At 35.1% G+C, this 13,085-nt stretch overlaps 1 protein-coding gene across 9 annotated transcripts in view; it reads left to right on the top strand.

Moving 5' to 3' along the window:
- CDC42SE2 (CDC42 small effector 2) overlaps positions 1 to 13,085 on the top strand; it is a 114,567-nt gene that overhangs the window by 59,949 nt on the left and 41,533 nt on the right. For all 9 annotated transcript variants that reach the window (XM_019924376.3, XM_019924377.3, XM_019924378.3 and 6 more), the window contains one exon: positions 5,708 to 6,050. In XM_019924376.3, coding sequence (XP_019779935.1) covers positions 5,997 to 6,050 — 54 coding nt within the window. In that variant the 5' untranslated portion in view covers positions 5,708 to 5,996. The remainder of the gene's footprint in view (positions 1 to 5,707; positions 6,051 to 13,085) is intronic.

The following is a 13,085-nucleotide window of genomic DNA, read 5'->3' on the forward strand; positions in this document are numbered from 1 at the left end:
TTGGTAGGATGTTGAACAACTAGAACTCTCATACTTTGCTGCTACAAATGCAAAATGGTACAACTGATTTGGAAAACTGGTACACAGTTTCTTATAAAGTTAAAATTATACTTAAAATATGACTCAGCAATTATCTTTCTAAATATTTACTCAGGAGAAATGAAAATTTCTGTTTATGTGGATATTTGTATACACTAATTCATAGCAGCATTATTTTTAACAGCCAAAAACTGGAAATACTAAATATGAAGTTAAATTGTGCTGTGTCTACACGATGGAAATCTATGTGAATTAGCTAATAGAAGCATCATGGTAAATCTCAAAAACGTGCTGAATTAAAAAAGCCAGATATTAAAGAAAGTACCATGTGATTACATTAATACGAAACTGTGGGAAAGACTAACCTATAAGCAGTCATTCTAAGAAAAAAAAACTAACCCTCTTATTTTTGGTAGTTACATGCACCCCTGTCTGTGCCTTTTATAACTGAGTTCAGGGAACAGTGGCTTGACTGAACTTTGATTAGCCACAGAAAAGTAGGTCTGTGATAAGTATGTAGTTTGAAAGCTCTTTTCAGAATGGGTTGGTTTTTGTATTTTTGTTTTTTCTTTCCCAATAGGGTCTTGTACCACAAGTCAATATCAAAGAATGATTTTAACTAGGTTGGGACAGATTTAGTGCTGGCACAGCTATAAATAAGCTTTACTGAGAATTCAGACTTGGTCATTGATTAGTAATTTTTGCATTTCTGGTGGAAATCTCTTTGGCATCTGGTAGAACTTCAGACCTCATCACCCCTTTCGCCACGCAAACCTCCCAAATTTTACCAGTTCCTTCAAAGTTTCTAGCAAAGTGTGTTCATTTTTACTTGACATTGTATTTTGCATTTCCATCACTCTATTACAAACAACTTGAAATTGTTAGTATTTGCTTCTTTTACTTATGTATTATTTAAATTGTTATTATTTAAAGATATAATATATAAAAAATTGCATAGACCATAAATGTACTATTTAATACAAAATTATAAAGCAAGTACCTGTGTAACTACCACTTAAGTCAAGAGGTAGAATATTGTCAGTGTTCCAGGAGCTCTTATGCATCTCTTCCTAATTCTTAATTCCTGCCCTCAGCCCTAACCACTTTCCTGACTTCTGTTATAATTCTCTTGCTTTACTTTTATACTTCTATATGCATCTCTAAACAAAATAGTTTAGTTGAACTTGTTTTTGAAATTCATATAAAGGAAATCATTCCATGTATATTGTTTTGTGCCTTCTTTCCCTCAATAACATGGCACTGAGAATTGTCCAGTGTGTTGGATGAAACTACCATTCATTTTCATTTTGTATAGTGTTCTTTTGTACGAATGGAGCACCATTCATTTCTTTTCAGTTTAAAATGCTATCTGTTTATTCTTTTTTTTAATATATATTTATTTATTTGGTTGTGCCGGGTCTTAGTTCGGGCATGTGTGTTCCTTAGTTGTGGCCTGCGAACTCTTAGTTGCAACATGCATGTGGGATCTAGTTCCCTGACCAGGGAACCCCTGCATTGGGAGTGCGGAGTCTTAACCACTGCACCACCAGGGAAGTCCCTATTCGATTATTCTTTTTTTAAAAAAAATTTTTAATGGAAGTATGGTTGATTTATAATGTGTTAATTTCTGCTGTATAGCAAAGTGACTCAGTTACAGATATATACATTCTTTTTCATATTCTTTTCCATTATGACTTATCATAGGATATTGAATATAGTTCTCTGTGCTGTATATTAGGACCTTGTTGTTTATCCATTCTATATGTAATAGTTTGCATCTACTAACCCCAAACTCCCAGTTCATCCCTCTCCCACCCCCCACCCCCTTGGCAACCACAGTCTATTCTCTATGTCCATGATTCTGTTTCTGTTTCATAGGTAAGTTCATTTGTGTCATATGTTAGATTCCACATATAAATGATATCATATGGTATTTGTCTTGCTCTTTTTTTTTTTTTAAATTTATTTATTTATGGCTGTGTTGGGTCTTCGTTTCTGTGCAAGGGCTTTCTCTAGTTGCGGCGAGCGGGGGCCACTCTTCATCGCGGTGTGCGGACCTCTCACTGTTGTGGCCTTCTCTTGTTGTGGAACACAGGCTCCAGACGCGCAGGCTCAGCGGCCATGGCTCACGGGCCCAGCCGCTCCGCGGCATGTGGGATATTCCCAGACCAGGGCTCGAACCTATGTCCCCTGCGTTGGCAGGCAGATTCTCAACCACTGCGCCACCAGGGAAGCCCCTGTCTTGCTCTTTCTGACTTCACTTAGTATAATAATCTTTAATTGCATCCATGTTGTTGCAGATGGCATTATTTTGTTCTTTTTTATGGCTGAGTAGTATTCCATTGTATGTATATACCACATCTACTTTATCCATTCATTTGTTGATGGACATTTAGGTTGTTTACAAGTGTTGGCTATTGTAAATAGTGCTGCTGTGAACATAGGGGTGCATGTATCTTTTTGAATTATAGTTTTGTCTGGGTATATGCCCAGGAGTGGGATTGCTGGATCATATGGTAATTGTATTTTTAGTTTTCTGAGGACCCTCCATACTGTTTTCCATAGCGGCTGTACCAGTTTACATTCCCACCCACAGTATAGGAGGGTTCCCTTTTCTCCACACCCTCTCCAGCATTTGTTCTTTATAAACTTTTTAGTTCTTTGTAGACCATTCTGACCGGTGTGAGGTGGTATCTCATTGTAGTTTTGATTTGCATTTCTCTAATAATGAGCGATGTTGAGCATCTTTTCATGTGCTTATTGACCACCTGTATTTCTTCTTTGGAGAAATGTCTCTTTAGGTCTTCTGCCCTTTTTTCAATTGGGTTGTTTGATTTTTTTTTCGTTGTATGAGCTGTTTGTATATTTTGGCAGTTAAGCCCTTGTGGGTTGCAGTGTTTGCAAATATTTTCTCCCATTCCGTAGATTGTCTCTCAGTTCATTTAAAAAAATTTTTATTCTTTTTTTTTTTTTTTTTGAATAGACTTTTAGGCTGTTTCCTAAAAATTTACAGCTATTACAAATTAATTATTTTTACTACTTCATTCTGCTATTAGCTATTTTAATTTTGATAACAAATAAAAGAGCGTCTTGTATCAGTATAGCTCTTTATGATATATGCAGTGCCCTTATGTACATCGTAATTTAGCCCTCATTTCAGACCTGTGACATTGGCAGTGAAGCATTCCATTTTTTATAGCTAATGATAGAGCTTGTCACTTGCCCAAGTTAACATTGCTAAAAATTAGTGTAGTACTAACAACTGCCACACATCTCTTATATCAAAGTCTAAATTCTAAACATCTGATTCTGTTTCACACAAACTGAGCATGCTCAATACCTCAACTGAGTTAAAGTATTCCACATTAAAAAAAAAAGGGAATAAATTGTTTGTCTTAAAAGGTATGCCTCATTGCCTTGTTTTTCAAATCATGGCTTTATTGTTGTTTCTTTGGAAGTTGACCTAAACAATTTTATTAATTTGTGGGTACGATGTTGGGACATAAATTTTTCATATTGTCAGCAGCGAAACTGTTCCTACAAGTATAAAGCTTATATCTGCAGCATTTGTAGGTGTGGAAAGTGAGGAGGTGGGGAGGGGATGGAGGAGGTTATATTTTTGACCAGAGAATACTACTACACTTTTTTACTCATGCCAATCTCTTTAAAAGTCAAGAGACTGAACTTTTAATGCAGGAAATCTCTGCCAGTCACTAAGTGGCCTGACAGTTCACTGAAGCTTTTCTAAAATCTTATGTCTAATGAAATTATGAGTTCGTGAAATACTCTCTGGTGCTGTAGCCCAGTTTGACCCTTCATTTATGTGTGGAATGTGCTGAGCTGTGTTTAGAGCCAAGTTTAGTTGTTGATGTTGTTGCAAAGTGACTCTTCTTTTGTTATCTTAAGATTTTTTTTTAAAGTAAGGTTTTCAAAATGGACATGATTTAAGCAACTTTGAGCTCAAGAAGTGAAAGTACCTGTTAATATATTTATTATTAGTGGTAATGTTGAAATTTTTTGTGACAGATTCACTACTTCTCTACAAGGTGTTTATGTATAAATGTGTTTTAAGTATATATACATTTGAAAAAGATTCTAAAAAGGAATTTTGTTTAGAAAAGCAAGAAAATGGAAAAAGTGTATTGGTATGATATTCCAAGGCATGTTTGAAACATTTTTAGATTTATATGTTTACTTAACAAATAAAAACCTGTGGAGTTGCAAACATCCCCTTGGTTTGAAAATGTATTTCATCATATCTGTTATCTAGGTCATTATTCTTAAGTATCCTTTCTGTCTAATCTCCAAAAATAGAAGCACAAATTATTGTACTTTAAACAGTCATTCTTCAACTAAATATTAAGAAAGAGGAAATATTGTGAATGTCATTTTCAAAGTAGTACATGGGAATGGGAAAATGTATATTTTGAAATTTGCAAAATAAGGAACAGCTTTACTCTAAATAGGAAGGAAATCTGAATTTGCTAAAATGTTGATTGTAAATTCGGAAGTCATCTATTACTTTTAAGTGTTAAACAAAAGGAATGTATACTCAGTTAAAAATAGAAGAAAATAAAACACCGTGCAATGTAAAATTAGTATTTGAAGGTGGTTTCTGGCAAAGGTAAATTACAAATAAAAAGGAAATTGTGTAGTTCTATATGTAGATGAGAAAATATGATGATGGAATAAATCAAACAATAGATTTTAAAACCTCAGATTTCAAATCCAGTAGATTTGAAACAGTAATTCATGTTTTGTATGTGCTACATCAGCAGTGATGAGCATAAGGAATTTTCAGTTTCAAACAAAGGCATATTTGTTTTCATAAAATTGGTTAAAAGAGATTTCACAATGATATTTTAATGGCCATGGTCTTTGATTCAGGGAGGAATTAAGCTTGTTAAGTAAATAGCCCTGAAATAATATTCATGATGTTGTGAATTTAACCCTTTGCTCTTACATTCTCGCTAAGGAAGTAAATGAAACATACAATTCTTTTGAGCTTATAAACCTTCATAGTATTTACCCACTTTATTGGACAGAGCCAGTTGCAAGACTGCTACTTCTTTGTTTAGGAGTTTGGGTGACATAAGGAATGTTCACCTCTCCTTGAAAATAAGCATTCCAGGTTCTGAATTTTACTGTGGCAAGAATGTACATTTTCTTCCTTCTTATCTTTCTCTTTGAACATATGTTTAGATCTTAACATGTCATTGTCCTCTAGTATGTTGGAGGACATGTCCTCTGGACTGTGTAGAATCAGGGTCCTAAATTCATGCCTTATTACCCATATTTGTGACATTGAACATATATGCATTAATCTTCATTGAAGATCTTCTATACAAATATAAAAATAACTGTGATTTATGTCTTACAAGGTTTAGAGTCATGGCTTTGGGGAAAGCATTTACAGTCATAAAATAGAATGCTCTATGAAGGCAAGGATTACTCTCTCGTTTCAACTGCTATATTCCTAATACCTGACACTGAAAAAGTACTCAAATATTTTTTTATTGAATGAATATCAGTTTATTAAAATCTTGATTTTTTTTCAATGTTTACTTTTTGGGGAAATAGTCTTAATTTTATCACAGATTTAAGAAATAAAAGCTTCTAAGAGTAAGATAAGTAAAGTAACTTCTTTTCTTTTCTTCTTTTTTTCTAGACTACCTGTTAAGGTCCTGAGTCAAGACAACAATTTTTATACCTTTCCTGTGGTTCAGAAACAAGTCCCTGTAGAATCAAAAGCAAAGAAAGGAAACAATCTGACCTTTTGTTTGTTAGATTGACTATATAAGATACTTGACTTCCAGGAACAAAAACACAGAGAAGTAATAAAGTTATTATTTTGGCATCTTTGGACATCTATCATATTGAGAAGCCTGCTTTGTGAAGCTTCCTGAATTGAGATTTGGAAACTTCATTGGTGCTCATTTATAACTTGGACTGTAAGCATGAGTGAATTCTGGTTGTGTTTCAACTGCTGTATTGCAGAACAGCCTCAACCTGTAAGTATGAAGTAATACATGTACAGATTGGGTGGGGTGCTTATTAAACTAATGCTGGTTCTCAAGTTGAGAATTAGGACCCCAGCAGTGATTGCAGGGCAGTTCTAAGGCCTGTCAGTGGAATTCTGAACATCTGGTTAAAGAAAGGAGAAAAAAAAAAAGTAAATGTGTTTTGAGTAAATGCCATGTGTGAGGAACTGTGCTAGACCATTGTATATGATTGAGAAGGTTATGCTCTTCTACCAAGTAGACCAGCTTCTGGAGGAGCCATGAGAGGAAAGGGAGACAATCTGAGATAGAACAGCCAAGTCGGCTTTGGAAATCAGTGGTGGAAGATGTCATAGCTAGGTTGCCTCACATCCTTCTTGATTTATCATCTCATTTTCCTCACAGCAGCTCTCTGAGGAAGATACCATTATCTTTATTTTTCAGTTGAAATAGGTTCAGTTTTTTGCGCAAAGTCATGTGGATAGTAAGTAGTCTTGGCTGACTTCTTCTTGGTACCTGCCCCACTTTTATCCCTTCTAACCTGTGCACATTTTATTACCTCTACGGAAATTCTGCCATCCACGTCCAGTTTTCTCTTCATCCTTTAAGATGCCTAGATCTAATGTCAACGCTATGAAATCTTTGCCAGCTTTCCCCTGACTTAGATAATACCTCGTGTATTTCCACCAGCTCTTTTAGTTCATTTTTCTATGGCAGGATGGAACTTCTTGCATAGTAACTTAACTGTTCTATAGTGTTTCCCACCATGTCAGCTGTTTACAGGACTGTAGTGAATTCTTTACCTACTTACTGTTGTGCATTGGCATGCTGGTGGACTTTTCCCCCCCCAGCTTTATTGAGTTATAATTGGTATACCAAAAAATTGCACATAATTAATGTATACAAATTGGTGAGTTTGGACATATATATACACTCATTGCCATCACCACAATTAAGGTAATAATCTTCTAAGGTATCCTCAAAAACAATGCATATTGATTTACAACCTCCCCCTTTTCTAGTCATATTACATACTTTCCCCATATAGTGTTTCCCCACATGGTACTGATGTTTTGTAATGCTCTTTGTCTCTGAAATGTGTTATTTTAATTAGACACCTATGCCCAGTTGTCATGTATTAATACTCTGGTATTTCCACAGTGAGCCAGGTACTGATGAAATAACAGAGAGCAAAACAGACAGTTTCTGCTTCGTGGCTGTCATTCTAGTGGAGGAGATATTTAGTGAATAAATAGGTGTCTGTGATACCAGGTGATGGTAACTGCTCTAAGGAAAAAGAAAGTAGAAAAAAGAGGAGGAGAAATGGGGATATTAAGAGTGTACAGGAAACGCCTCTCTGATGAAGTGATATTTAAGCTAAGGTTAAGGCAGTAAGGCACATGCTTATGTAGAAGGACTTGCGAGTACAAGAGTTCTGGAAGTGCAAGGGTTGTATGTGTACGAGGAATGTCAAAGAGGGCAGAGTGGCTGTGAGCCAGGGCTGCAGTGGTGGGAAATGAGGTCAGAGATAGTTAAAGGCCGGGTCATGTATGGCCTTCCAGGCTGGGGAAAGACTGATTTTTACACTTTGTGAAATAGGAAATCATTGAATGGTTTTGTTCTTTCAAGTGAAGAACATATCCTTTTCCCAGTAGTTTGAATGTTTAATGTTACTGTATGCCCAGATGGAGAGTTAGCACTGCCTGACCAGACTGCATCCTGTAGGCCAGTGAGTTACCTTCTCCTTCCTGTACTCCCAGCCAGTGAGTCCTCCTCAGCAGTCTGCAATCATGTGTGTAGTGTGTTCTGCAATAAGATTCATTTCCTACAGTGACTTTTCTTCATTTTTGTTGTTGTTCTGATGTGCAGTTCTAATCCATAATAGTAGGGGTGTGTGTCTTTAAGTGATGATGTGGTAACTGCCATATAAAAAAAAACAAAGGAAGGGCACTGTGCTCCATATTTTAGAGAGTCTAAGGTTTCTTCGAGGGAAATGGGTGAAGAATTGGAAGGGGATGGAATGGGTCAGTAGACAGGGGTTGCTAGAAAACCTTAGACCTTAGACATGAAAAGCATGAAAGCTGTTACTGCAGCCTGAGAGTATGAACCAACAGTTCTATGAAAGGTGGCTAGAGGAAACTCTAGGTGAAGGCATTCTATAATTTCAGGGGATGTATGTCAAACAAGAGTGTTTGCTCAAGTGTGGTGCATTTCCACCAGTACTATGCGATAAGGACCTCAGATGGCATAGATTCATGTAGAACTTCCTTTTTTAGGAATCACATTTCCAAACACCCTAAATGAGGTATGAGTATGATAGATACGTTGTCATTTTTCCTTTTTCTGGAAACGTAAATGTGCATGCTCTTGATTTGTTTAATTACACAGAAAATCACATTATGTAACCACAATCATCTCAAAATATTTAGTAGATGAATTTATGTAATAGAAATGGAAAATTACACTTATCAGTGGAGAAATGAAAAATATCCCTACTTTGTAGAAAGGCAGTGTAGAGGACTGATTCAAATGTCTTAACTGTATTGCTAAACCTAGAAATTACCAAGATTATCTTATTCACTGGAACTGCCTGTCCTGCCTCAGGAGTGGCTACTGGATTTCTTCATAGAGACAATAAGCTGCTTATACCTGAGGAGAAAGTTTCAATTTGTATACATGAGCTTGAAGACAAACTAGAAAGGCTCTTGGCATAAGGATTTTGGTGTTCCTACCCTGTTTTGTGCTGATAGCACAGTCGAGAAGTGCTGGTAAGTTAGTGTCCATAGCATTCCGGATGAGTTCAAGCTGGGAGAGGGGGTGAGATGGTAGTAGAAAGCCATTTATCTTCAGAAACTAGAATGCTTTTGTAAGTTTGTAAATGTCAGAGAGGAAATGGTTTTCTTTAATGCTTTTATTAAATTGATCTTTATTCAGTTTAGATTGGAGTTTTTTAATATATACGTCAAAGTAAAACAAGCTATTTCTTAGCAAGCCATGTGGTGGCTGCCATTTATAGTTATTTAAAAAGTGACATCAGCAAAAATAATAATTCAAAAGTAGACAGTTGTATACTGAACCTCATACACTCAGCTTCAACAATATCAGTTCTTATCTGATGTTGTTCGTCTCAGTGCATCTACTTTGCTCTTTTCTGTATTATTTTGAAGCCAAATTCCAAGCATTATTTCACTTTATACATAAATATGGCAGTATTTATCCCTAAGAGATGATTCATATTTAACATAACCACAATACCATTATCATACCAAAAAAGTACTTTAAAAGTTTGTTTTATATATAAATATATATATAATAAATAGTTATGAAACATAATATGAAGCACATATTACCCAAGTTAAGACATGGAGCATTACCAACACCCCAGAAGCTCCCTAGTGTTCTTTTCATTTACATCCCTGCTCCAACACCTGGAGGAGCCACTGCCCTGCTGCTTTTTTTATGGTGATCACTTCCTTATTGTGTTTTATGATTTTACCATTTGTATATGCCCTGAGCAGTATAGGTTAATTTACCTGTTTTAACTTTGAGTGGAGTTCCAGTGGATATAATTGTGTTTTCTTCTTTAATTCAATGCTAAATTTATAAGATTAATCCGTATTGAGGCAGGTAACTGAACTTCATTTCCACTTTTCTTGAACGTTTTGTTGTATGACTACACCATGTACATCCATATAGTCCTTTTGAAATTCTGAGTTGTTCACAGTATGGGACTGTTACGAATGATGCTCTTTCGTGCCTTTGTGTATGTGTTGCCCGGTGAACACGTGCTTGAGGTTCTCTAGGGTATATACCTAGGAGTGAAATTATTGGTTCTGAAGTCTAAGGACATTAGTTAGCTTTTACCATGCAAGACAACATTGTTTTAAATTTGGTGTTATCAATTTGTGTTCCTACCAGCATGATGTTTTCCGACTCATTTTTTATCAGTCCGAGAGGAAATGTTTAACCCTTGCATTATCTTGCATTTTAATTTAATGAGAGTGAAAAGTAACCTGATTTTTTTAAACTTCTAGGTTGTGAGCTTCAGGACTGTACGCAAATCAGAGATTTCTTGAAATAAAATTCTCCAATTCAGCTCCTCCACACTTTTGTTCATCAGCTCATTCCGTTTGTATTATACCATAAGACGAGTTCTTTGAGAGTACAGAAAAACGCATTTAGATAAATTGAAGTCCATGAAGTTAAAGACATTATACTATAGCAGCTTTCATTCTTGTATTTAGTTTCAAGTATGATGAAGCATTAATCTAATTCAGTGCTTTTTGTTTACTCTGTTTCTAGTACCTATTACAGAAATAAATGCTTTCAGAAGCCACCAGGCATCTGTCATCCTATACACAAAATATTAGTAGAACTTAATTTAAGAAAAGATGAAAAGTAAAAATAGAAGGTCTAGTATTTTCCTCTCACATTGCAGCAGATCATTTTGAACACCCCCCAGGTGAGTATTTCCCACATTGGAGACCATTGAATACAGAACAAGTCAGAGCATGGAGCTCTAGAGTTGAGAAACAGGATTGTCTTATCTTCACTGTGATAAAAATAATTACCACTGGAAAAAAAAGGGAAAGAAACGCAGGGAAAATTGTTTTTGATGAACAGGAAAAGAAAGAAACATTGTGGTCAAATAGTTTTTAAAAATATATATTTATATGGCAGATAAGTCCTAATTTTTTCTATATGCTCATTAGAAAATACTATCTATATCTTCATAAAGAAAATGTTTTTTATTTATGAGGTCATGTTAAGTAGCCAGTGTGAGCTCCTATTAACTGATAGCTTACATGAATCCTGAAACATCTCTTAAAAGAGCTATTGTTTTCAAGTCATCTCACCTACCGCATCTGGGAGATTGTCATGTTTATTTAGAAAACACTTTCTTCATTTACATGTTCTGTTATTTGTGTAAATGATGTGAAAGTCTGCATCTTTTCATAAGGCATTGAATTCTTAAAATGGCTAAAATTAAGGTGCTTCTGAAATACCAATAGCATGAACCTTTGCATTGTTTTGTTTTACGATTCTTGGGTTTTATAAACATAGAAACAGCAAGGATACAGAGGATTAAGCCTTTATTTGTCCAGAGTTAGTGGTTTGGGTCCTGATTCTCACATGGCCTGGGTATATACAAATAGGAGGGAAAGTTAAGGATCTCAATTTTATTATTTTAAAGATCAAAAGGCAAAAGAAAGAAAGGAAATCAGTACCAGGCAGGTAAAGTCTAGTTAATAAACTATTCACGGTTGTAGAAGAATAAAATGTTTATGTAAACTTGATGTAATCTGTGATTAAAGGGCAGTTAGAATTTAGATAATATCTGGGACCTAATACTATAATAGTATTTTAATAATTATGAAGTCAGTACTATATAGGACATTTTTAGAAGCACTTCAGAATCTGTTCATTTGTGATATAAACACATGATAAAAACCATTCTGTTCTTCCATCTTCCTCTGCCTTAAACATGCTTATAATGGGTAGAAAATATTACAGATCAATTTTGGTAGCTCGCATATGCAAGACAGCTTCTAAGAGCTCAGCTCTATCTCCTTTAAGTACTGAGTAAAGGTTGGTCTCTTATCATCTCTGTACATAGTAAAAATTCTTCTAATTTTTTAGATATTTCTAGTGCTCATGTTCCAATTACTTTTGTAGATTGACCTTTCTTTTAGTTCCTTGAAGAGCTACTTTTTATGCTTATACTCCTCTGTTTTAGCAGGTGAGACATCATTTGTTCTTTTTCGTTTTGGTTTGTCATTTGTTAGCTGTTTTCATTTGTGAATTGAAAATAATTTTCATACAGTCATAAAATTATAGTCTTAAAGGCATCTAAGCAAACATCTAGTCAGATGCATCACTCACACACAAATTTGGAAACTATTAAGTGAACTAGTAAACTAAGTTAAGCCTAGTGAGTTAATGGCAAAGCCTTGGCATTTTAAAACTAGTTTTCTCTAGTATGTGTTTCAATAAATTTTACCCAAATGGACATGTATACACACATTGGATATGCAATTGAATTATAAGACTCTGCAAAAATACATCACTAGTTTTGATAAGTTATGGTGAAACCAGCAGTGTTTCAACATTTTAAAAGGTTCTTGGGAATTCCCTGGCGGTCCAGTGGTTAGAACTTGGCGCCTTCACTGCTCAGGGAACTAAGATCCTACAAGCTGTGAGGCACAGCCAAATTAAAAAAAAAAAAAAAAAAATTCTTGCCAGTAAATGTTAATTATTATCTGCCATTTTTACAGATCTTAGTTTGAATGCTTTCATACATATTAACTTAATGATGCTTTCATACATATTAACTTAATGATATAAGTGCCTGCCATTCTAACACACACACACACACACACACACCCATCACTCTGTTTTTTGTGGTTTTGATTTTGTTTTATTTGTTCTTGGAGTGTCTACCTGAGTGTCTACCTGAGTAGCAGTTGGGTGATGTCCTCACTGGAGTCTTAACATGCACAAATCCTTCTGCATGTCTCCGTTATGCACATATGCATGGATTCAAAAATCATTAAGATACTGGAAATAGTATTAGCTGTCAGTCATGCATATAGGATAAACAGAATCTCCCATACATTAAATAAAGGAGTTACTAGATGTCATTTCTAACTGACCTTAAGAACAGATAAAGTATGTATAGCTGATTCACTTTGTTATAAAGCAGAAACTAGCACACCATTGTAAAGCAATTATACTCCAATAAAGATGTTAAAAAAAAATAGCAGATATAGTTACTAAGAAACATAAGACAAGTGTGCTTTCAGTAGTGCTTAGCTGTCAGAAATTGATCTCATTTTTATGAGCCCCATAGTTATGGGTAGTTATGAAAAACCAAACAAGTTTTTCCCTTTTTTCTACCCTCTTCATAGGAGATCTGGTTTTCTATGAGCTTAAGAGTTGTTCAAATAAGGGTTTGAATTGCAATCCCAATGCTTATTTACTGTGTGACCTTGAGCAGATAGGAATACTGTGTGACCTCTGCAAATAGGAATAATGACACCTATCTAA

Source organism: Tursiops truncatus, chromosome 3 (assembly GCF_011762595.2).
Source record: "Tursiops truncatus isolate mTurTru1 chromosome 3, mTurTru1.mat.Y, whole genome shotgun sequence".
NCBI classification, from domain to species: domain Eukaryota; kingdom Metazoa; phylum Chordata; class Mammalia; order Artiodactyla; family Delphinidae; genus Tursiops; species Tursiops truncatus.